At 40.5% G+C, this 26972-nt stretch overlaps 1 protein-coding gene across 1 annotated transcript in view; it reads right to left on the bottom strand.

The window, feature by feature from the left end:
* The window catches only part of LYST (lysosomal trafficking regulator), a 310685-nt gene that overhangs the window by 208383 nt on the left and 75330 nt on the right, over positions 1-26972 (bottom strand). Inside the window, exons 9-12 of the mRNA XM_089668582.1 lie at positions 25361-25427; positions 4253-4362; positions 3356-3752; positions 1430-1571 (exon numbers count right to left, since the gene is read on the bottom strand). Coding sequence (XP_089524708.1) covers positions 1430-1571; positions 3356-3752; positions 4253-4362; positions 25361-25427 — 716 coding nt within the window. The remainder of the gene's footprint in view (positions 1-1429; positions 1572-3355; positions 3753-4252; positions 4363-25360; positions 25428-26972) is intronic.

Here is a 26972-nt window from a genome sequence, read left to right as displayed (position 1 = left end):
GTGGGGGGAATAGTGCCCCATCGTTGGTGTCAGTGGGGAGAATAATGCCCCATCGTTGGTGTCAGTGGGGAGAATAATGCCCCATCGTTGGTGTCAGTGGGAGGAATAGTGCCCCATCGTTGGTGTCAGTGGGGGAGGAATAGTGCCCCATCATTGGTATCAGTGGGGAGAATAGTGCCCCATCATTGGTGTCAGTGGGGAGGAGGAATAGTGCCCCATCATTGGTATCAGTGGGGAGAACAGTGCCTCATCATTGGTGTCAGTGGGGGAGGAACAGTACCTCATCGTTGGTGTCAGTGGGGGAGGAACAGTGCCTCATCGTTGGTGTCAGTGGGAGAGGAACAGTGCCCCATCGTTAGTGTCAGTGGGGGGGGAGGAATAGTGCCCCATCGTTAGTGTCAGTGGGGGAGAGGAGCGGCTGCTCCTTCTTCCAGTGCGGCAGCTCGATTTTCGCGGGGCCGCTCGGCTCTGCCTCCTCGCCGGTGATTGGTCGCCTGTGTGCCTTTCCAGTGCTGGCGCCCAATCACCGGTGAGTAGGCGGAGCCGAGCGGCCGCGTGACCATCGAGCGGCCGAACTGAAAGAAGGTGCAGCAGCGCTTCCTGGACCGGAACGTCGTGGGACCGGAGCCAGGTAAGGTACAGCAGCCCCTCTGTCCACCCCTGTACTTAGTGTCCGCTGGAGGAGGAGGGGGGGGCGGCGCCACGCCGCCCCTCGAAAAAGTGCTGCCCTGACACCGGCTCGCACCGGCGTATAAGACGACCCCCGACTTTTCAGAAGATTTTCAGGGGTTGAAAAGTCGTCTTATACGCCGGAAAATACGGTATATATATATATATATATATATATATATATATGTATATATATATATATATATATATATATATATATATATATATATATATATATTGGCAGAGGCCCTAGAGAATAAAATGTTGGTTGTTGCAATATTTTATGCCAAACTGTATTTCACATACATTGTTTTTGAATGAAGGTAAAAAATATTCAGTGTGCAGCTCCCCCACCGCAACCCCCCCAATATTTACCTGAGTCAAATGTTGATCCAGCTACTTGCACGAGAACAGCAGCTCTCCTAGATCTCTCTCTCTCTCTCTCCTCACTGGCAGAGACGCAGAAGCCAATGAGGAGGGAGCAGAACTGAGCCACTTTGAGCCACAGAGCAAGCTTTGGAGTGAGCATGCACAACTGCCCCCCAGAGCAAGCATCTTGCTCTGAGAGCAATCGGCAATGGGGGAAGAGCAAGAAGTCAAAGGACCCCAGAAGAGGATCAGGGCTGCTTTGTGCAAAACCACTGCACAAAGCAGGTAAGTATGATGTGTTTATTATTTTAATGAAAAAAAAAATCAAGCCTTTAGAACCACTTTAACTTATGTTTTAGGTTTAAATTAATTTTAAGAAAACAAAAAGTACCTGAAAATAAGCCGTCCTGTTGTCATGCAAACCCAGATCTGCATCATCAGCACTTTAGAACCCATGGACAGCAGATGTATGCAACCATCATCTACAAGCCTGTCATTACTGGAACAATCTGTTCCAAGAGCATTGTCAGCTTCTGCAAACAAGAAATTAAGAAAACCAAAAAAGCATTCTCAGCCTTTCTTTAAGAAAATGCAATTTATAAGTGTTAAGTATAAACACAGTTTCTGGTATGAGAAACGAAAAAAACTTATGCCTGCATATTCAAAAGTGTAAAAAATCCATTTATATGTTTCAAAAAGCACAGCATATGAAATTGCATGGTAACATGATTAGCACAGGGCATATTGCCACATGCATTACAGTGTCAGTGAATGAAAAATACACAATAAGGAATAGGGGTTTGAGCACAGGCTACAGATCAGAGTTTTTAAAGAAACCCTGTATTAGAGAAGTATGTAGCTTGCCATAGCTAACTTTTCTAGAGTAAATGAAAGTTGCTGGACAGTCATGATGATCCAAAGGAAAATCAGGATTTGAGTCCACCTTTCATTCTCACTCTGGTATACGTTTTCTAGGTCCATGACACTATTATTGCAGCAGGATAACTCCTGGTAATTAGCATTTTCACAAAGCCAGCAATTACAAACTACACTAAGGGAGCAGACTTCTTAGGACCCTCTTTCAGAGGTACCTGCAACTTTGTGATCAATCTAAATCAGACCGTAGTGTACGCAGCCAGTTTAACCATACATGTGCAGCTTCAATGCATTAGGCGAATTGCAAGGAAAAAAAGCAGCAGATCCAAATACTACAGAGAACAATTAAATTAAATCCTCCATCTGCTATTTGGAAGACATCTGCAGGTCTATGGTCAGCATCACAAGTTAAGCCTGTGGTTTACAAAATGAGCTGCTGTGCTGTCTTCTATTCATTCTACTCAATGTGTTTTCTTCTGTAGTGTTATTACCAGTAGCGTAAACATCAAAATGGGTTTTTTTGGGGTTTTTTTTTTTCAATAAATGGATGTTTAACTATTGTATTTAACACAAAATGGCATTTGGTCAGTTTTAGCTTCTCGATAGGTGCTCCCTAGAGACTTGCAATTACCACTAGTAAGAAGGCGTTGGTTATTTAAGCCGCAATGATCTGTGCAATTTTTGTGAACTGACCCCGATGTGACACATCCTTAACTATGTCTGTAAACTACAAAGTTAAGTTAAAACTAAACATTCCAGTTATAATAATACATGGGAGAACAATCTATACAAAATGTGAATCTGAGGGGGTAACAAGTATCCTGTTAAAAGAGGAATTCCGTCCCCCGCCACCTCCCAAAAAAAATCAGCAGCTACAAATACTGTGGCTGCTGACCTTTAATATTACAGCACTTACCTGTCCATGCATCCAGTAGTGTCCTCACCCTGAGCCGATTCTTCAATCAGCTGTCGGGGACTGGTGCCACCATCTTGACCAAGGGAAACTGGCAGTGAAGCCTTGTGGCTTCACCGCCGGCTTCCTACTGTGCAGGCATGAAGCACACTGCGCTTTGTGAATGGTCTGCAGTCCTCTAGAACCTTGGAAATGTCCCAGAGGGCTGCAGGGGGTGCCAAACGTCTGAATTAGTTCGACGTGGCGAACTCAGCCGGAAGTGAAAGTGGGTACTTGTCAATACCAGGTACCTGCTCCCCCCCTCTCACCCAAAAGGTGCCAAATGTGGCAGCGGGGGGGTGCAGGGGGCAGAAAACGGGAGCTTCCACTTTGCTTGGAACTCTGCTTCAAATATTTTAATGGTTTAATTAAAGTACCAGGACATGTTTTTCTACAAAAATTTTATTTAATAGACTAATTAATCTAGAAGAGAAGTATGGTTATTCCCTTTTCACAAAAAACACTGAAAAAAATTAATTGATATACTACCTGTGTTTTGCATCTGAATGGGAACCATTTTATTCTTTTTTTTAATGTGTTTTCCTTTTATCAAATATTCCAGGTCCACACTGTACTCCATTTTCAACCAAATTGTAAAACTAAATCCATCTGACATGTGTGGCCAACAGTTTTGACCAACCAAAGGTAAATGGATAGGTGCAATGTGCCATGACGAAAGCAAGGTGTCACCATGCATATCTTTACTGTGCCAAACTTTAGCTCTTTTGAAGAATCCGCTCATTTTTCCAGTGGCACAACCAGGAGATTTCTGTACTGAACCAGTCACCCCACCTGTGTTTTGTTGAAGGGGAAAGGTCAAGTATTTCAGAGGTACGATGTTGTTGTTAGCCTCTGTAATATTCAAAATTCCTTTTAGGAGCATCTCCTAAAACAAAAATAATTATAAAGACAATTAGAACACTTCTCTACTGGATATTTTTTTTTTAATTTCACATTGTTTTTAATTTTAAATTGTTAAATTCTGTATTTGTTTTGTATGAGTGCCCCCATATCAAGCAGAACTCGGGAAGGGGGGGGTGTTAGGGGGGATGGAGGAAGTTCCCAGCAGGGGCCCCAAGAAGAGGAGATTCGGGGCTGCTCTGTGCAAAACCACAGGTAACCATATGTTTGTTAGCTTAAAGAAAAAAGTAATTCGGTTTACATTAACTTGTCACAGCTGATCACTCAGTACTCCATACAATCAGCACTTAAACAAGTGGCAGAATACTCATTGTACTAAGATATAGCAAAGATAGAATAGGATATAGAAAGAACAGGCTGTAAAGCTAAATTAGTAAAAAGGACAATTTTGGTATTGGATATGAAGAGCAATCTACAGCTAAAAATCAGGCTATTGGAAAAATGTGCTACTTATTTAATACTTACAGTGGGCAAAGTCTTTTCCAGAAAACAACGCAGGAAGAGAGTCAGTTCCTCTGATGTAATCCTGTAACTCATTAATGAAACTAACAAATCAACCAACACTTCCTGACAATCTAAAAACAAAGTAGAAATAATATGTAGTATAGTTGAAAACCAAAATGAATATTAGAAACTCATAAAAAATGTAAGACAGTCTTAAAGGCATGAACGTCTGAGATCTTTAAACCCACTCCACCTGCAGACTGACAGCCATCAGGGGCTGCTTTTATACATCTTCATAAACAAGGGTTACTGTAGAACACACCATAACAGCAGACTAGGAATGTAGTTTCATTTTATTTTTGCTATACTAATCTGCAAACCTACAGGTACATCAAAGATGGTTAACATGCTGCTACATCCCCTGAGGCCAGAGGCATCTTGCGGCATTGCACAGACATGAGATTGTCTGACCAAAAGTGGGCTACCTTATGTCTATGGGAAAATTGTACTAAGAACATTACGCTGGTAGGCATTGTTGATGGTGGCCTAACAAAACTACTAGCTACTTGACTGTTACGCTGACAGAGTTATAATAAATCCAACATCACTGAGCTGGGTTAAACACAGAGCAGGATAGGTTTATTTTGTCTTTGTTAAACATATGTGTCATAAGCATGTCCCATGGCCAAAATCTTTAAACTAGTCAGCAAATAATGACTTACTCTGCATATCACAGGGCATTTACTAACACTGATGCACACAAAATCTGGTGCAGCTGTGCATTGTAACCAATCAGCTTCTAACTTCAGCTTGTTCAATTAAGCTTTAACAATAAAACCTGGAAGCCGATTGGTTACTAGGCAGTGCTGCACCAGATTCTATGCACACCAGTTTTAGTAACTCTCCCCCATAGTCTCTCCAGTCATGAACACTGGGCTTTCCTAAAGTGGACCTATGCATTAAAAGTAAAGATTTGCTATGTTTTAGATAATTTTTTAATCTAAGCAGCGCCCTAAAAATATTTGAATAAATTAGAACTGCACTTCCTCACATATGACTGTGCCTAGACACTCCTGTTCTGTAGAATATTAGCTAAACATGTCATCTCAAATAATGTCATTACTGGGCTGCTCACGGTTCTCCTGAGAGACTGATGAAGAGGTATCTGTACCAAAGGACCTTTATGCAAGGATCTCCTGCTTGCTGCTCTTTGTGGATTTGTTTTATTCACCTCTCCTGTTGATTCTTGATCATTACCCCATCAGTCATCAGATAACCAGTGATGAAGGTGGCAGTTCTGCTCCTCTACCAAATATGGCTACCTCTACACACTGAGACAGAGCATGGTAGGACAGCAGGGAAAAATAGCAGTGATACAGCAAGGATACAATGGTCGCTAGCCCTTTTCCCTCTGCTTGCCAATAGTGGGCAAAGTCCTTTTAAACGGTAACAAAATATGCGTATACAAGTTTATTTATTTTATGAATAGAAGATTCTTTAGGCATCACTTTGAAAAGAACTTGGAAGCAGGCACATACAGTTGTGTTCAAAATAATAGCAGTCAGACATCACTAACCTGATCAATCACTGTTTTTGGTAGAAATTATATTTCTATATGGCAAATAATTTACTAGCAGGTGTAGTAGAGTAATAGAAATCCAACAGACCCAACAGTCATGACATGCATGCTGCTGATTCTGTGTAATTGAATCACTAATTGAAAGGGGCATGTTCAAAATAATAGCAGTGTGGAGTTCTGTTAGTGAGGTCATTCATTCTTTGAAAAACAGGTGGCAATTATTGCCCTTATTTAGCCAATGGCCGTTTGGCGGCTTCAGAAGTGTCTCTGCACTCCGGGTGCACGCCATTTGGCGTGCTCCCGCACATGTGAAGTTTGCGCTAATGCAGAGCGGCGCAGCAGTGCAATCTGTCACCGGCCATGCACCTCGGACACGGCCGATGACAGATCCGAGTACCGGCTCCCGTTGCTGGTACCATGTGACCTGCTGTGACCAATCACAGCAGGTCACATGACAGTTGTATACAATGGATGGCTTCATTCATGATGCCATCCATTGTATACTAGTGCCTAGCTGTGAATGGTCACAGCTAATCACATGCACATGTCACAAAAAAAAAAAAGCACAAAAAAAAAAAAAAAAAAAGCTGAATGAATCGATTTCATTCAGGTAAATGCTTGCTTATAGCAAAGTAATTCTTTGCTATAAGCAAATTGTGTAAAAGAAAAAAAAAAAAAAAAAAAATACTGATCACTTTCCCAAAGTACTACTTTGGTCATAGTAAAATATGAAAAAAATCTTAAAAAAAATAAAAAAAAGTAATAAAAAATTAAATATAAAAAAAAAATAAATAAATAAAAAAAAAAATATATATATATATATATATATATATATATATATATATATATATATATATATATATATATATATATATATATTTTTTTTTTTTCATACTGTCACCAGTCAGTGTCCCTGTTCACCGCCATGCCAGTTATATGACGACGCTGTACTGCACTGGTGACAGTATGTAAAAAAAAAATAGTGAAAATAATTTTTTTAATTTTTTAATTTTCCAAAAAATTATGACAAAAAAATACAACTTCAAAAAACTCGCCATGCCTCTTATGAAGTACGTCGGACTGTCTACTCTGCAAAAAGGGGTCATTTGGGGATATCTGTACTATTCTGACATTCTTGGACCTCAAGAAATTAGATTGGCTGTCAGTACTTCAGGATTGATCAATATTCAGATCTATACGGGGTTGTGGGGGGAGGGTCAACATGGGGCAGAGCCTAACTATGGTGGCGGCGGCGGAGAGCTCGTGGTAGGAGCTCCCGCACGAGACCCCTCCGACCTACCCCCCCCTGGACCTCAACATTCCCCCATGGAGATGGAGCCCTAGAAGGCAGAGACCTTCCTTGACCGGGGGACTTACTGGCTCCTGTGGCTGAGTGGCTGCCCGCGGTGAGGGGAGTTGAGAGCGGAGACCGGCGGAGAGAGGCGGGGGCGCTGAGCCTGGACGCCGAGCCTGGTTGCCGGGAAACAGGGAGGCGCGGCTGGGACACGTGACCGGCTGCGGTGCATCCCTGGGAGGCAAGGAAGTCGGCCGCCCTGCCGGAGGCTGACAGAGACTGACAGAGAACAGGAGAGATCCCCGTTCTGTCGGACGACCTGCTATCTCTGGAGCCCTGGCAGGGGATCGATGGTGAGCCTGCCCAACAATCCAACAAAGCAGAAGAGTGTGGAGGAAAGTCCTGGAGGGTCCCCCTGAAAGGAAGAGAGCTGACCTATCGAGGGAGAAGGAGAGTGGAGCCTGAAGCTGTCTCACGAGAAGCGCAGGAAGGGTGAGTGAGTCTGGCGGTGGCCCCAAATATTCAAAAAAAAAAAAAAAAAACTGTATAGAGCTGGGAGAGAGAGAAAAGGGGGGGACCCCCAGAGAATAATAATAAAAATAAGGAGAAGAGCGCAAGGTGTAGCCAAACGCGTACAGAAAGGTGGGAAGACAGAGCTGGGAATTCTACCTATATATCTTATCAGTTTCCTTGTTTTTGTAAAGTATAAGTCTATGAGAAGAAAAAAGTTACAGAAGAAATGAAAAATAAAAGTACAAAAGGAACCGGGCCTAAGGGGACCTAAACAGGGACAATTAAAAAGTATACATCCCAGGGAAATGTGACCCCAGAAAGGCCCCAGAGCAGAAATGATAGAGACTCTGATTTAAGTATGCAAAATAGTCCTAAACAATCACTGGAATTGGATATCAGTAATCAGCAAATATCAGAGATAGAAAAAGACTTACAAATCCCAAATAAAAAAGAGATGACAGAAATGTTTAAAGATCTGGAGAGAACAATAAAGCAAGAAATGGTAAATATTCGGAATGACCTGGGGCAGTTGTTGTTAAGGGTGGAAGAAATGGAGCAGAAAGTTGAAAATCAGAACCAGATTATTTCCGAATTAGAGAAGAAGATAATTAATATGGAAAAAACTCAGGAAAAATTGCAGTACAAGGCAGGAAATCCAAGAGAATAGAGAAAGAAGGAGAAACATCAGGATAAGAGGGATACCGGAAAGTTTAAAAGGAGAAATATTGGAAGAGATGGTCTGCAAAATTCTGAACGATATAATGGAAAACTCTGAAATGGAAAGGACTAATATAGAAAGAATCTCTAGAAATGGGAAACTCCAGGGGAATTATGAGAAGGATAGGCCGAGAGACATACTTGTAAAATTCTATGAAGTACAGCAAAGGGAAAGACTCTGGAGGAAAACTAAGGGAAAATCAGTGATAAAGTATGGAGAAATGGATATTCAAATATATGCGGACTTGTCACAAGAGACTCTCCGGAGGAGAACTCTGAGGCCTTTGCTGGAGCAGATGAAAAAACAGAAGGTGCAATATAGATGGGGAGTTCCGGAGAGTTTAATAGGATGGAAAAATGGAATAACAGCCCAATTGAGGTTCGCAGAGGACTTGAGAAATTTTTGTGATAGACTTGAAATGCAGAAAATTGAAATAAACGGTTGGGAAGAAGATTCTGGGGGAAACAGATCAAAGAGAGGGGAGGGGTGGAGGCGGGTGGGGGGGGAGGAGGGACGGGGAGGGTGAGTGAAGAGGAGAGAAGTTTTTTTTTTCCTCTCTCTTTCCTTGCTCCCATCCCGTCGCCTTTTTTTTTCTCCCTTGTCCCTCCAGCCTGACTCCTTTTTTTTCCTTTTCAAGAAAGTACAAGTAGAGAGGAGGTCAAGGGGGGGATTCGGAGGGAGGGGAGGCCGTCCATGGGAGGAGTAAAGCCCTAAGGATTAAGTCAAAGGTGGATGCTGCCTCCACAAATGACGGTTTGGCAAAGTGAAGGCCTAAAAAGGGGGGGGGGGGGAGGAGGGAAGGGAGGGAGAGGAAGTGGATTTAGGGGTGTATGGAGAGAGGGGGGGAGGGAAAAGGGGAGAGAAAAGGGTAGAGGGATAAAAACGCTCCATAGGAATAAGAAAGAAGAAGGAAAGGAGGAAGAAGGAGACGGTAGAAAAAGAGTAAGATGGAAGAAATCCAATATATAACCTATAATGTAAAAGGGTTAAGTTGTCCAGGAAAGAGATTCAGGTTATTTAAAGAACTCCAACATAGAAAATCCTCAGTGGTATTCTTGCAGGAAACACATTTAGAGATAGAGTCGAAGGTTAGACTGAGGACTAGATATTTTCCAACATGGTTCTATGCGGATTCACCAACTAAAAGAGCAAAATGAGTTGCTATAGGATTCGCAAAGAATATAAGGTTCGAGCTGGAGGAGAGATTAACGGATCTGGAGGGAAGGTTTTTATTTTTGAGAGGTAAATTACAGGGAATTGAGTGTACAATAGCAAACATATACAGCCCAAATAAGTAGCCGGAGAGGTTTATGAGAGAAGTGTTGAAGAGATTGATGGATTTTAAAAGTGGATGTATGATAGTAGCGGGTGACCTAAACATCTGTTCGGACCCGCGGATGGACACCACTTCCTCTGTGAAGAGGGAGGAAAGCAAATCTTTGAGAATGTTAAAGAAACTGATGCATGAGTGTCAGCTGATAGACATCTGGAGAATTAGGAATATGAAGGAGAGAGATTATACTTTCTTTTTGCATGTTCATGAGACTTATTCTAGACTAGATTATATATTAGTAGAACATCGAATGATAGAGTTGGTGGTAGAAGTAAAAATTGCAGGAAGTACCCTGTCAGATCATGCCCCAGTTGCAATGAAGTTGAGATGGGGTAGAGAAAGGAGAGAAGGTTATGTATGGCGGTTGAATGAGGCACTTCTCATGGAGGAAGAGATTGGTCAAAGAATTGAGAGGGAAATTGAATGGTTTTTTGAAGAGAATGAAACAGAGGGTGTCTCGGTTGCAACTGTGTGGGAAGCACATAAAGTTTATATCAGAGGTCTACTCATTGCAATGGGAGCAAAAAAGAAAAAAGAAAGAAGTGAAAAGATAAATAGATTATTAAATGAAATATATGATCTTGAACAAGTGCATAAAAGGGAAAGATCTAAGGAGATAATGCAGATGTTAATAAAGAAGAATTAGAGAATGTAATGGAGGAGGAAAAAAGAAGAATTTTTAATAAAATAACAAGTGAAAGATATAGATGGGGAGACAGGCCGGGAAAGTATTTAATGAGAACTTTAAGAAAAAAGAAAAATAGAAATTATATTGAGAAAATAAGAAATCCCAAGGGGGAATTTGTACATTCAACCAAGGATATTGCTAGAACATTTAAAGAATATTATAATGAGCTGTATAATATTATACCCCAGGATACGTTTAAGAAAATCGAAACAGTAAATAGAGGGGAAAGAAAGAAATATCTAGAGGAGGCAGGCCTACCGAAAATTAGAGAAACACAACTGAACTCTTTAGAGGCAGAAATAACTTCAGAGGAAATAAAAATAGCATTAGAAAGCATGGCGGGAGGGAAAAGCCCGGGTCCGGATGGATATACGGCCAAATACTATAAAAAATATAAAGAGCTTTTAATACCCAAAATGAAGACCTATATGAATGCCTTGGGGAATGGGATGGAGATGAGGGGAGAGTCTTTACAGGCGAATATAGTATTGATACAGAAGGAGGACAAAGACCCCTCGCATTGTGCGAGTTATCGTCCAATAGCGCTGCTGAATGTAGACACTAAAATATATGCAAAGGTTCTGGCAAATAGACTGAAAGAGCTGATGCCGGAGTGGATACATGGAGATCAGGTGGGGTTTGTCTCGGGAAGAGAGGGTAGAGATAATGCTTTGAGATCATTGTTGCTTATACAGGAGGGCAAAAAAGGGAAAACCCCAATGATACTGATGTCAATAGATGCTGAGAAGGCATTTGACAGAGTGAGCTGGGGTTTTATGATGGACACTTTGGAAACGTTAGGCATGGGAGATAGAATGAGAGGCTGGATTGGAGAGTTATACAGAGGGCCTACTGCTACCATAATGGTAAATGGAGGAAGATCAGAGTATTTTAAGATGTCAAACGGTACAAGACAGGGATGTCCATTGTCTCCATTGCTATATGTGCTATCACTGGAGCCCTTACTGTCTAGGATTAGGAAGAACACAGACATAAAAGGAATAAAGATAGGAGATAGAGAACATAAGGTAGTGGCTTATGCGGACGATTTGATGTTTTATGTCGGAAATCCTAGAACATCACTACCAAATTTAATGAAAGCCCTGAGGGAGTACGGAGACCTGTCGAACCTGAAAATTAACCCAACAAAGACCGAAATCTTAAACATAAATCTCAAAAATAGCGAAAAAGAAAAACTACAAGAGGAATTTCCTTTCCTCTGGAGAGACAAAGAATTAAAATATCTAGGAATAAAACTATCAGCCTCAAATAAGAACCTATATAAAGCTAATTATATCACGTTATTAAATGAAATGGAGGAGTTAAGAAGAGTGGGAAATGGAAACCCATCATGGATAGGTCGTATAAACTTGATAAAGATGGTAATTGTCCCCAAAGTATTATATAAATTTCAAATGATCCCAATCAAATTCCCAGAGGCATATTTTAAAGAACTGAGGAAAATGATAATAAAATGTATATGGAAGAATAAAAAGCCTAGAATAGGTTATGAAACGTTGACTAGAAGTAAAGAAAGAGGAGGATTGGGGGTACCAGATTTTAGGAGATATTACAAAGCGGGGATTATTGCAAGAATCTTTGACTGGATTCATAATCCGGAGAAAAGTTGGGTTAAAATTGAGAAAGCACTGAGCGGAATAAGTTTGAGTAATAGTATATGGGTACCGGCACAATATAGAGAATTAGAGGAGAGCACAAAATGTCTTAAAAGAATGGGATTTATTACACAGACAAAAGGGGTGGGTTTTTAATTCACAATTAATACCACTTAGGAACACAAAATATTTTATCCCAGGTAAAGATAGTATAGCAGGGAAATGGATTATAAAACAGGAGGCGCAATTGAGAGATATAATGGTAGGAGAGGAAATTGGGTCATATAAGAATATGGAGGAAAGAAAGGGTGAAGTCTTTAATAAGATGGATAGAGTAAGATATTACCAACTGAAGAATTTTTTTGATAGCCTTCCAAAGCCTATAAGAACTAGAAAAAACTGGAATCCATTTGAGAGAATTTTGGAGTCACGGGGAAATGGTAGACACGGAATGGCAAAAATACACAAGATACTAATGGAACTGGACATAGACACAAAATTAATGCACATAGTGAAATGGGAAAGAGATTTGGGAAGAAAAATAGAGGAGGAGGAGGAGGAGGAGGAGGAGGAGGAGGAGGAGGAGAAGAAGAAGATGTTCACATTAATTCACGAAAATATTAGTATGAGGGAAGTGGAAATAAATTATAAATGTTTGAATAGATGCCACATCACCCCTTACCTGGAGCACAAGATGAATAGAGAAAGTTCACAGATGTGTTGGAGAGGTTGTGGAGAGGTGGGCACGTGGTATCATATTTGGTGGGAGTGTGCAGAAATACAGGTGTTTTGGCGAAGGATAGTTCACTTGATAAGGAAGATTACTAAAATCAATATAGGATTAGATCCAGAATTATGCCTCCTCCATATCTCAGAACTCCCAGTGAAAGCTTATAAGAGTTCAGGGATATGGTACTACTTAACCGCAGCAAAAAGCCTAATACCTAGGTACTGGAAGAAAAGAGAAGTGCCAACTGAGGAAGACTGGAAGGGCAGAGTAAATCAGATATCTGGGACAGAAAGATTGTATTATATGCATGAGGACAAGCTCGAGGTCTATAATAAAAAATGGAAAGGATGGGGAAAATATAAAGAAATGGTGAAATAGATGAAGTGATTATGCTCCTGGTAGTCGGTTTAGAATTGGATTCAGGAACAACAGAATTATATGGAGTAAATGAGAGAAGAGAGAACGTGGAGTGTGGGAGGGTAAGGGAAGGAGGGGAGGGGATGGGGAGAGGGAGGGGGGGGGGGCATGGGAGGGGGAGATGGTAAGAAAAGAAGGTCATATATATAGGAATAAATTAAATATGTTTTTGATATATGTTTTAATAGAGATGTTGAAATGACTTGTATATGAAGTGAAAAATTTATAAATATTTATAAAAAAATATATATATTCAGATCTATACCATAGTTTGTGAACTCTATAACTTTCCTACAAACTAAAAAATACATCCTAATTTGGGTTATTTTCACCAAAGACATGTAGCAGAATACATTTCAGCCTAAATTTATGAAGAACAATTATTTATTTGTAAACTTTTATAACAGAAACAAAGAAAAATGTGTTTTTTTTTCAAAATTTTTGGTCTTTTTTTGTTAATTTAGCAAAAAATAAAAACCCCACTGGTGATTAAATACCACCAAAAGAAAGCTCTAGTTGTGTGAAGAAAATGATAAAATTTTAGTTTGGGTACAGTGTTGTATGACAGCGCAATTGTCATTCAAAGTGTGAGAGCGCTGAAACCTGAAAAATGGCCTGGGCAGGAAGGTGTAAAATTGCACGGTATTGAAACGGTTAAGGAAGGCAGCAAATGTTGTACATGCTGGCTACAGTGCATTTCTCTCTGAAATTCTGAGGAATGATCGCAAACGCTTTAAAATGGCAACCAAAACCTAAAAGACGTGGAAGAAAGCGAAAAACTACCATTCGAATGGATAGAAGAAAAGCCAAAATGGCAAGGACTCAGCCAACAATCAGCTCCAGGAAGATCAAAGAAGGTCTAAAGTTACCTGTGAGTACTGTTACAATTAGAAGACGCCTATGTGAAGCCAAGCTACCTGCAAGAAGCCCCGGCACTGTTTCACTGTTGAAAAAAAGACGTGCTGAAGAGGTTACAATTTGCCAAAGAGCACATTGACTGGCCTAAAGAGAAATGGCACAACATTTTGTGGACTGATGAAAGTAAGATTGTTCTTTTTGGGTCTAGTGGCCGAAGACAGTTTGTCAGATGACCCCCAAACACTGAATTCAAGTCACAGTACACTGTGAAGACAGTGAAGCATGGTTCCGCAAGCATCATGATATGGGGATGTTTCTCATACTAAGGTGTTGGGCCTATTTATCGCATATAAACTCACAACGAATGATAAAAAAATAGCGTTTGTTACACAAGAGCACAGAGCTCTCTATCCAGCGTCTCACCAGGCTGCCTGCAACCAAGATGGCATTGTTGCGATCACGTGGTCCGGAGCCGAGAGTTGGCGTGCGTGGTGACGTCACCGAAAGGCCACGCCCTAACGCGTTTCGTCATACGACCTCTTCCAAGGGAGTGGCCAGGAATGCGAGGAGCGTGCTCTTAAAGAGCCGCCTCTTTTTCGATTGGTCAAATTATAGAAGCACTTGGGACGTAAGTTAATAGTCTGAACAGCATTACTAATCATAGAAAGACCTGAATCAATGCGCTCAACTGCAATGACAATTAGAACACCGCACCATATCATCACAACAGCACCATCTTGTGTACAAATCACATATAACAATTCAACCAATGAGTATATCAAAGATTACATCATAATAATATAAATTCCATCTGAATAAACACTACTACACAAATAATATATTTATAAAAATGATATATTTATATAAAAAAAATTATAAAAAAATTATATATATAAAAAATGTTTTTTATATATATATATAATTTTTATAAATATATTATTTGTGTAGTAGTGTTTAGAGGGCTCTGAGGAAGAGGCAAGTCCTCGAAACGCATCAGCCTATTGGATGTCTACACTCCCTATTGCGGACTGTTACTCGCGCGGTGTTGACCCAGCAGTTCTTTATGATGTGCCTTGACTGTATTGTCATTTGTGAGTACAACACCTACATTATTTTTTAATAAACATTTTTTGTGGTAATGCACTAGGCCTGTGCGCCCTGTTTTCTTTCCTCATTCAGTATATCTGGATTCCCCTAGTCTATTTGAGGGCAGCAAGGTGTGCATGTTCCAGGACATTCTTAATGTGGTTGTAGCCTGAATCGAGTCCATCCCCAAGCGCAGGAGCATTTGTGTTTGCTGGTTCTATATTTTTCTTCATGTTTTGATTTGGAATAGAATGTGTAGTGTTCCCAATGCATTTTTGTGTATGGAAATAAAAGCTATTAGAAGGATTTTGAGCTTTATTCGCTTTTTTCAACACACTGCTTATACGGCTATTATTTTGAACACAACTGTATTATATAAAAAATGCAAAGTTACACACCTAGCAGCTGTATAAAAAAATTATACATTAAAGTGCACAAGTTGAAGTAATTCTGGAACATTGTGTTATGCTTCCTTCAGGAGATTGGACACTGGCAAACAAAGCTGTAGGGAAAGCCTAGTACAATTCGTTTAAAAAAATAAAACGAATATTATACCAGGGTATATAACCCCATTCAGGGGGATCTCGACATAGAGCCACTTTAAGAAGGTCACCAACTCACCGTTTCAACAGTGGGGTACCTCCAAAGCCACAGCCACATCTATAGAACACAAATGGGGAATCAAGAGTGCTCACTCTATAAGAGGCTATAAAAGGAGGACCAACCGCAGTGTAACCAAAAGAGAATAACTTTAGTGAGATCAAAAATTATAAAATTGGTCAATACGACCTACAATCCTCCAATCAACTTTAAAACGAGGTCTGATAACGTTATCGCCTTGAACAAGAGCCCGGGCCCAGCACACCCACTCACACTGCCATTCATATGCTAGATCAAAATTCATGATATTTCATGGCAAGCCGTCAGTCTGATAAATGTTATTTCACCATTTCCCTTCCACCGTTACTTGAACTGATGGCTTGCTATGAAATATCATCGGGCTCTTGTTATTCAAGGCGATAATGTTATCAGACCTTGTTTATTTAGTTATTCTTGTTTGGTTACACTGCGGTTGGTCCTCCTTTAAAGCTGCTTATGGGGTGGCCTCTCTTGATCCCCTATTTATTTTCTAAAGCCTAGTACAACCTCTCCCACTACCAGCATGCCTCGGTTTTGTCGCAAGTGATAGCAGAAGTGGATCATATACAGTGGAAAGAAAAAGTATGTGAAAAAATATACTATGGAGGCTCTCAAAATTTAGAGTTAGGAACTGCAGAATATTTGGGTGCTGTGAAGAGGCTCTGCAGCTTACACACGTATTTGCAAATGTGTGCCAACTAAACCCCTGCTTTTAACGCATACTGTTAGACAGGACAATTTGGTTTGATCGCAAGCTGGTTGACAACTTGAGCTGGGAATTTTTCTTTTTTATTGACATGCATCACCCTTCCATGTGCTCTTTGCTGTGAAGGTCAGCTATACATTGGGGCAGTGGCCATTTTTTGTACTAAAGAAAAAGTATGTGAACCCATTGGATTTACCTGATATTCTGCAGTAATTGGCCATAACATTTCATCTGATCCTCATCCAAGTCACAATAGACAAACACAATGTGCTTAATGACCCTAAACATATAAGTAAATCCACCACAAAATGGATTCAGAAAAAGAAAATGCGCCTTTTGAAGTGGCCCAATCAGATGCCAAACCTTAACCCCATAGAGATGCTGAGAAATGACCTCAAGAGATCTATTAATACCGGACATCCTACAAATGTGTCTGAGCAGAAAAATGGTCAAAAATTCCTCAATGTTATGCAGGTCTGATCCAAAGCTACTGAAAGCACTTGCTTGAAGTCATTGCTACCAAAGGAGGATCAACCAGCTATTAACGCAGAGGGTTCATTTACTTTTTCCTCCAGCACTGTGAATGTTTAATGGGTGTTGTTCAATAAAGACAGGAGAAACTAGAATTGCTTGTGTTATCTGCTTAAGCACATTGTGCTTGTCTATTGTAACGTAGATGAAGATCAAATCACATTATATGGCAAAATACTGAAGAAAACCAGTTAATTCCACAGAGTTTACAAACTTTTTTTTTTTATGCCATAGTAAACCGAGGGGAGGGACTGATGCAGAAGCAGTAGAGCCAATAAGCCCAAGGAGCTGCAGTAAAGTGGCAAATTCAAATATGACGCAGCTCCCCTTCCTGACGTTAGCTGTGCAACCAATAGTATCACATTAGGAGCCCCACAAATGAATAAACAGAGCAATTTAAGAACGATCAGGCTCTCCATGTACAAGGGCAAAACCCGAACACAGCCCAGTTGAGTTACCAAGAGCTCCTGCTATCTCCGAACATGCACAATATGGATAGATAAATAGCATACAGGGAATATGCCACTTCCACCAGCTTTCTCCCTCTGGTGGGCACTTACCCTTGGGATTCCTCATGGACAGGGCTCCACCAGATGAATGCAATGTGGCTCTGGACCTATAAAGAACTGACTCACAAGCTACACACAAGTGTCTAAGCAAGTGCCTTCAGCAGAGCCCAGTGCTCAATGACACATTACAAGCTAGCCCCGCTTGTTCTTCTCAGGGGGGTCTGGATACAGTTGATGATCAGCTGCTCAGGAAAGCTGCAGAAGGAGCCCCTTTTGGCTCTGAGGCAACTGAAAAATCTGTTCACAGAAAAAAAGGATTCTTAATCAATTCAGCTATTTGGACATGCTATGTATGTCCAGAGAATGAAGGAATAAGCACAAGCTGATGGATACAGTAGCATCCATCAATTGGGGGCGCATTTGCCTTACAGACTAGTAGAGAATAACAGTGGGGGAAGGCACTAGAGCAGCACTTTCAGGAGTAGAAGACTCTGAGCAGAACAAGAATGGAACAAGAATGCACTATATCCACATGTTTATTAGTAAAATGGTTAAAAACCACTTAGAGGAGATGGTAGGGCTCAAGCATGTAAAAGCGTCACTGCAGTGCTCCTGTCACTGTCTTCTGGAACTCGTTGTGCCGGCCAGCAGCTGCAGGGGGAGCTCAGATACAATGTCAAGATGGCTGCCGCTCTTTCTGGACCACGATGGAGTGCATGCAGCCCAAGTGGAACGCACATCCCAGAAGTAACGTCAATGGTGGGCAGTGACGCATTTCGGACCATGTGCAATCGCTCCTTCATCAAGACCGGGACCAACAATAGACAGAGCCAGATTAAGTCGGGGGAGGGGCGGAGGCAAGGCAGAAGGGGGAAATGAGAACATCTATCATCATGATTGGTAAAGTCGGGTAAAGGTCGAAAACCAGACTAATGGTGACAGGATCCCTGCCTAGTACATCATGATGCCGAGGGCTATAGTGGCAATAAAAATAATACCACTATATGAGTCTCGGCAGTAGTTAAAAACAATACAGTCCTAAAATAGGTTTATTAAAATGAAGATACATTTAAGCTACGGAAGTTAAGATATGCAGAACAATAATATACTGGAAGGAATTAATCATATCGGGTCAGGAGGGGGTAAGTCATGCAGAACAATTACATACTGGAACATCTTCATAATGGTGGAGAAGGATCTGGGAGTTCTGGTAAATCTCAAGCTTAATAATGGCATGCAATGCCAAGCTGCGGTTTCTAAAGCGAGCAAAATTCTCTCTTGTATTAAAAGAGGTATAGATTCCAGAGAGAGAGATATCACATTACCCCTGTACAAATCATTAGTAACACCACATCTGGAATATGCAGTTCAGTTTTGTGCACCAATCCAGAAAAAGAACATTGGGGAACTGGAAAAGTACAGAGAAGGGCAACCAAACTGATAAGAGGCATGGAGGAGCTCAGCTATGAGGAAAGATTAGAGGAACTGGATTTAATCTCTCTTAAGAAGAGGAGATTAAGGGGGATATGATCAACATGTATAAATACATCAGTGGTTCATATAGTGCAGTAAAGGTGTAGATTTATTCACCCTGAGGTCATCATAGAGGACAAGGAGGCACTCTAAGTCCGGAGGAAAAGAAATTTAATCTCCTAAATACGGAAAGGTTTCTTCACAGTAAAAGCTGTGAAAATGTAGTACAGACTTCCTCAAGAGTTGGTTCTGGCCAGCTCAATGGATTGCTTTAAAAAAGGCCTGGATTCTTTCTTGGATACACAGAATATAACTGGTTACTATTTACAGGTAAAGTTGATCCAGGGAATATCCGATTGCCCCTCTGAATTTTTTTCCCTGCAGGAGCAAATTGGATCATGCTTTGCTGGGTTTTTTGCCTTCCTCTGGATCAACTGTGGATGTAGGATTATAACTTTTTTTTTTTATTCATTCCTTCCAGTATACTATTGTTCTTCATAACTTCAATTCCATAGCTTAAATGCATCTCCACTTTAATCACGTTTTTGATGGAGTGATTGCACATTCTCCGAAACACATCACCACTCACTACTGACGCCACTTCTGGGATGTGTGTTCCACGCGGACGGCGTGTGATCAACGGTGGTCCAGGAAGAGCGGCGGCCATCTTGACACTGTACCTGAGCTCCCCCTGCAGCTGCTGGCCTGCACAATGAGTTTCAAAAGACAATGACAGGAGCTCTGCATTGACATTTTACATGCTTGAGCCTTACCATCTCCTGTAAGTGTTTTTTACCCATTTTACTAATAAACATGGATATACTGCACTTAGAAGTGCCTTCTTGTCAGCTTGTGCTTGCTTTCCTCAGCCAGCTCCCAGCTGTAAAGTGAAAGGTGATCCAGCTGCTAAGGAGCTGTCGATAACTCTAACAATGTGAATGGCAAGGTGTGACGATCACGGCGTCAAACCCCAGCCCTTCTCACCAAACTTGGGACCGAAGGACTAGCCAATCTAAAACCACGCTGTCACGTGCGTAACAATGCCACGCCCAGCTGCATCCTGCAAAAAGATTTTCCAGCTAATGGACCACAATCTGTGTGCCTTCAGCCTGGGAGTGATTGTTACTCGGTCAGGTTAATTACGCAATTAACCCTTCACACTGCCACCACCTCCTTTTTGTACAGAGAAAGAGGAAACTCGGCAATATCAGCAATAACACTATATACGTATACGTTTGTATACACAATGTCACCGCAGACAGATGTATGCAGACATTTTAAAATACACAGTAACGCTCTTCAGAGACAGGGGTTCTTAGTCTGCATTAAAGAGCTTTAGAAACAGTTCAACACTCTCAGAAAGTAAGATTTATTACTAAAAGGTCAAAAGGGTGCAATAAAAATATTTACAGAAAAAAGATGTAGCATATATATATATATATATATATATATATATATATATATATATATATATATACACACATACATATACATATATATATATACACACATACATATACACACACGCACACACAGAGAGCAATAACACAGAAAGACGTTTAGAGAGATAAAGTGCTTGCAGTCAGCCTTGGTTTAGCAGTTTCCTGAGCAAAAGGGCCTTTATCTTCCAAAGTTGGTTCCGATGTTAAAAGGGAGAATTCTTCAACTTAGCTCAACTCAGATTTTCTTAGCTTAGTTCCAAGCATAACAGCTTTTCTAGGAACTCAGCAGGGTGTCTCCTTGAAGCAGAGAACCAATCGCCTCATTTGGGGAGGGTGTTGGGTGGAGATCCAAGCTAGAACCAAAATCCCTCCCAAGTTGATACCAGGGCAATAACTTTCCCTGGATACCTGTAACATTCTATCCATGAGTAGATTAATATGCAGAATCAACTGCCAAACGTCTAGCTTTGAAATATGACATACCTGCTGGGACGGATAAGGAGATATCATTTTCTGCTCTCCTGCAGATTCCAGCTCGGGGGTGTAATATATCAGACAGCTTGTATTAAAGTGACCGGTCTGAATATAAGCCTGGTTTTTATGTAAGTCTTCCATATCTCCAGATATAAAAATATATGGAAAAGGGGATTTTTAAATGTGAGTCCGTTTTACGACTACCTGGAATGTCTTTGAAGCTCAGTGAAGGACTGATTTTATGGCTTTACGATATCCCAGATTGAGAAGCTAACAGACATCTGGGCACCAATAGATTGGGATTTATAGCCATGGAGCTCTCCCACTGGGGCCTGTTGCCTTTTGAACTCAAGATACACACACAGACCACATTCCTGAGAGAGGGTGGAAATGGGAGGATGGAGACTGGATTTGGGAGTAGAAAATGATACAAGATGGAGGCCTTTGCCAAAATGGAGGTTCGTATCCATCTCTGTGTGCACGATTGATACACAAGGTTCCCCCCATCCCTGGCTTGTGGACTATATCAGAGGACTTCAAAATGGTGCTTGGGAGGAGACCGAGGAATATTCATTTCCATCTCATCTTCCCAGAATGAAACTGGAAGTAACAATGATTTTGTCACTTCCGATATCAGAGCAGTCATTCTTTGACTGATACAGCCAGGGAAGCATGTAGCCAAGCATACCTGTCAATCATGTCTTGATAAGTTTGCAGTTGTGCCATACTCTATTTTCAGATGATGGATTGAACAGTGCTCCATGAGATGTTCAAAGCTTGGGATATTTATTTTTACAACCTAACCCTGCTTTAAATTTGTCCACATTTGTATCCCTGACCTGTCTAGTGTGTTTCTTGGCCTTCATGATGCGGTTTGTTCACTAATCTTCTCTTACAAACCTCTGAGTGTTTCATAAAACAGCTGTATTTATAGGGAGATTAAATTGCACAAAGGTGGACTCTATTTACTAATTAGGGGACTTCTGATGGCAAGTGGTTCCCCTAGATTCTAGTTAGAGGTATCAAAGTAAAGGGGGGCTGAATACAAATTAATGCCACATTTTTTAGATATTTATATTTATTTGTAAAAAATGTTAAAAACCAGTTATTTTCCTTAACCTTCACAATTATGTGCCACTTTCTGTTGGTCTATCACATAAAATCCCAATAAAATATATTTATGTTTTTGGTTGTAACATGACAAAATGTGGAAAATTTCAAGGGGTATGAATACTTTTTCAAGGCACTGTAATCTTATTCAGTTACATGCTCTGCAGGGCAGGGGAGACATTTGGATCTATTAGACACCCAATGTCTTCACAAAGAATAATTGTCACAGCCCAATGCCATCATGTAAAGGTTTGTTAATCCCTTGTGATAGCAAAAAAGTTACATTTTAAAAAGTTAAAATGAGAAAAAAAATAATCAATTGTAATAATACAAAAAAAAAAATTAACCCCTGCTGCGCTACACACGCCCAAAAACACAAAAGCACGCCCAGGTCCTGCACATCTACGTAAACCACAATCGCACCACATATGTGAGGTATCACCACATACACTGGAGTGAGAGCAAGAATTCTAGTACCAGAGGTCGCAGTTAGAGGATAAGCTCACCTTCTGAAAAAATAAATAAATAAATGCACATTTTTTTTGCAGGTAAAAGGAGCCTGCAAAGCATTGCATTTTGTGATCAGCTGATCGCAGGCACAATCTCAGGCTCCTGTAGACTCTCTGCATAGCTGACTGCCTACCACGTACAAGCAGGCAGGAAACGCAATGGACTATGAGCGCACTCACCAGCACCCTCGCAGTTTGAGAACTACAAGCTGCCAGCCGCAGGAAACTGTGAATGAATGACGCAACCATGCGGGCACGGCCCCGCAAGGCCACATTATTTCCAAATAATGACAAAGGGTATGGGATGATCTCCTGTACGCTTTCATGGGGAGGGGGCGAGCTGATGCAGTTGCTGCAACATGTTACATGTTTCACCCTTAAAATGGGTGGTACATGTAACATGTTCCAAACATTGGACTTTTAACTCTAAATTGGTTTACTGTAAAAGCTTTTAAAGCAACGTCTATAAATTATTTTAGGTAACATTGCTTTGTGTGATATCAAAGGAGCATGCAGTTTTAAGACTTGGCATGTTTGGTATCTATTTACTCAGCACAACCCCAGATTTTATATTTTACTAAGACTGTGTTTGTGTGCACTAAAATTCAATTATATTTTTTCCTGAAAAACAGCTGCATAAATATCACGTAACATCAAACATTGCAACAACTATCCTTTTATTCTACAGGTCTTCTGCTTTCAGAAAAATATATAATGTTCTGGGGGTTTTAAATAATTAAGCCAAAAAAGCATATTTTTGCATGTGAGCGAAAAATTAAAAAAAAAAAAACAACATGCGATACATACTAGCACATTATGCCTTTACCTTGCGAGGGATTTTTTTCTCTTTTTTTTTTACTACTGCTTTAATGTAGGATTCAGAAAAAGGATTTATAAAATAATAATAATTAAAAAAAATTAAGATGTCATGTTAATCTAAAGGTAAACCTGCTTTAAATTCACGTAATGCAACAGGAATCCACACCTAGAGTAGATACCCATTCAACTTTAGATGTAGTATGAAGAACTGAATGGGTGCCTACTATACAGGTGTGTTATCAGCAAACATGCTGCTCCTCTGCTGCACACTCTTTTAGGTTGTCATTGTGTAAATACCGTTTTAAGCCCTGATTACATTTAAAAATATTGCTAACTGGCAGGATCTCTCACTTTCCTGGTTCGGTAGAATTCTATTAAAATGACCTTTCTACCAAGATTATTGTACTATTTCAGGACGCTACCAATCATGATCCCCAAATGGGAACTGTTCTTACTACAAGCAGCAGTCTCTAGATTTGTGTGGAGGGGAAAACGCCCTAGGCTGAACAAATCTACCTTATTTTATTTGAGGAGGCATGGCGGTTTGGGACTCCCTAATCTTTACGCATACTTTCAGGCGGCCCAGATAGCACAGCTATCGTGTACTACGGCCAGGGGATATGTCCCCCAATGGGTTGGGATTGAGGCTCTTTCGTGCCGTCCATATGCTATTGGTACTCTCATGTGGCTTCCCAGTGGATTGCGTCCTCCTATTTTGTGTCCTACTCTATCCTATTCATTATCAGTGTGGGATAGATGGAGAGCTCGTAAACCTTTCTCTTCTCCGCATACCCCGTTGGCCCCAGTGTTTAGTAATCCTGAGTTTGCCCTGGGTCTATCTTTTGCGAGGTTCCAGTGGTGGATTAATAAGGGGTTGTTACGTATCGGAGACTATTTAGATGGGGTTCATCCTCGGTCTCCTCATTATTTTGTGACTAATTATAAGATGCCTCGCGGAGAAATATTCAGTTATCACCAACTTCGCTCTTTTATCAATAGCAAGCTTAGACTACTCACAGAACCTTGTGTGCTTGCTTCTATCGAGGTCTCCTGTGGGGCAAGTGGGATGATGTGAGGTCGCTTATCCATTATTTATGCTTCGTTGGTTGATCCCCTCACTAAATTATCCTACATGACCCAATGGGAGCGGGATTTAAATAGTTCATTAGATTTAGTTACATGGCGGATTGCAGCCCATACTCTATCGAAGATCTCGATTAACACTGATCTTGTTGAATCCAACTATAAAACGCTACTTCGATGGTATTTGGTTCCCGCTCGCCTAGCCATAATGTATCCTTCCGTGTCATCTGGCTGTTTTCGACGCTGTGGTCAAGAGGGTACCATGTTCCACGTATGGTGGAAATGTCCAGTTATGAGTAGGTTCTGGATCCGCATATTCAATTTTATTTACTCAGTAACAGGAGTTAGTATCCGTAGATTGCCGGAAGTGGCTTTGTTCAATATACTACCCTCTGACATCCCCAAAAAAATCTATTAAATTAATTTTATATATAGTACTGGCGCCTCGCATTACCATAGCTAGAAGTTGGAAACAATCCTTGATGCCGCTAGATAGGGTGAAACAAAAACTTAACTGGATAATGGTTAACGATAAACCGACGAGTATTGTCACCGACGATGTGTCCAGATTTGAGAGGACTTGGGAGCCTTGGATTAATTATATTACTGTATCGTGAGTGTTTGGCAGCTGACCCCCCCCCCCCCCCCCCTCTTATTTCCTTCCTTTCCCTTAGGAGTAATTTCCTTCTTCTCTTTCTTTTTTTCTCTCTTTTTCTACTTTATTCGCAGAGTTATTTCTGTCACTCTTGGTTCATTCCTTCGGTTTAATTTCTGTTTATTGATTTATGAAACCTGTACGTCTTGATGGTTATGGCACTCTTTGTGTGTATTTGTAATGCCATTTTCCGATAATCTTTTGGCGTGCCTATAAGTGTTATGATTGATTCTGATTCTATATCTCGTTCCACCTTGTAGGTGGGCTTTTTTTGTTTGCCATCTCGTTTTATGCATCTATATGCTTGTTTCTCAATAAAAATATTGAAATATAAAAATATTGCTAACCTTTAATTTCTGGATCATCACTTTCTAAGATGAACTTAAATCCTATTAGTAAGGATTTTGTTGTACCCTGCAGAAAAAAAAAAAACAGGCAAGCATGTTTTAGCACATTGTATAGGTGTCGCACACCAACATATTTTTCTGAAAAGAGGGCACCTACTTTGTATTCTTAATATGTATGTATTCTTAGATAAACGGTGCTGCAATTATTTTCATTTCTACGTACAGTGCTGTGCAAGGGTTTTAGGCAAATGTAAAAAAATGCTGTAGATTAAGAATGATTTCAGAAATAGAAGTGTTCATAGTTTAGTTTTATCAATTAACAAAATGGAAGGTAAATGAACAAAAGAGAAATCCAAATTAAAACAATATTTGGTGTGACCACCCTTACCATCAAAACAGCATAAATCCTTCAATTATTCTAGGTATACAGCACTTGAACAGTTTTTGAAGGAACTCGGTAGGTAGGATGTTCCAAATATCCTGGAGAACTAACCATTCTGTGGATGTAGGCTGCCTCACATCCTTCTGTCTCTTCATATAATCTCAGACAGACCAATGATTTAGAGATCAGGAATCTGTGGGGGCCAAACCATCACTTCCAATACTCCTTGTTCTTCTCTACATTGAAGATAGTTTTTAATGATGTTGGCTGGTATGTTTGGGGTCGTTGTCCTGCTGCTGAATAATTTGGAAACCAATCACACACTCCTTGATGGTATGGCATGATGGACAAGTATCTGCCTTTATTTCTCAGCAATGAAGACACCATTGATCCTGACCAAATCTCTAACTTCATTTGTAAAAATGCAGCCCCACACCTGCAACCGTGTTTCACTGTTGTCTGTAGACACTCATTACTGTACTGCTCTCCAGCCCTTTGGCAAACAAACCATAGCCTCCTGATAGATTGAAATATTTTACATTTTGACTCATCAGCCCAGAGTACCTGCTGTCATTCTTCTGCATCCCAGTTCCTATGTTTTTGTGCATAATTGAGTCACTTAGCCTTGTTTCAACATCCTATGGGTTTCTCTTCTGTTCATTTTCTTTCATTTTGTTAATTGATAAAAATAAAATATTAACACTTTTATTTCGGAAAGCATTTCATGCTTTGCACGGTACTGTATACATATGAAAAGGTAAAAAATCTAGTACGGTAGCTTCTTCTATGGCCAGTTTTATTTATAATTTCATACTATTTATGAGCTTTTCTATTATCAGCTAGTTGTATGGTTAGCATTTAGAGTTAGGCCTCATTCACATGGGCTTATAAAAAGCAGTATTTGCCATGCCAACGGGGTTCTGTGCAACTGCATTCAGGCAATTCCACACACCCACACGAATGTCAAATTAGGAACAAAGGCCGTCTCTGTTCAGCTTCTGCATCCCAACTGATATGAAAGGGACTGCCTGTATGCAGATGCATGGAACATCAGTGCATCCCATGCGTGCAAATATGGCCCTTCACACAGATGTACACATAAGAATGCTCAAATGAACGAGACCTTAAACTTTACACTCACTATTATCAGGATCAAAAAAGTGCTTTAAGAAACTAGGTGGAACGACATATAAGAGCAGTTTAGACGTGACTTTTGGCCATAACCTGATG

The sequence above is a fragment of the Staurois parvus genome, unplaced genomic scaffold, assembly GCF_062004578.1.
Source record: "Staurois parvus isolate SC_StPar_1 unplaced genomic scaffold, SC_StPar_1.0 ptg000059l, whole genome shotgun sequence".
Classification (NCBI taxonomy): Eukaryota; Metazoa; Chordata; class Amphibia; order Anura; family Ranidae; genus Staurois; species Staurois parvus.
This window is presented reverse-complemented; position numbering and strand designations above follow the sequence as displayed.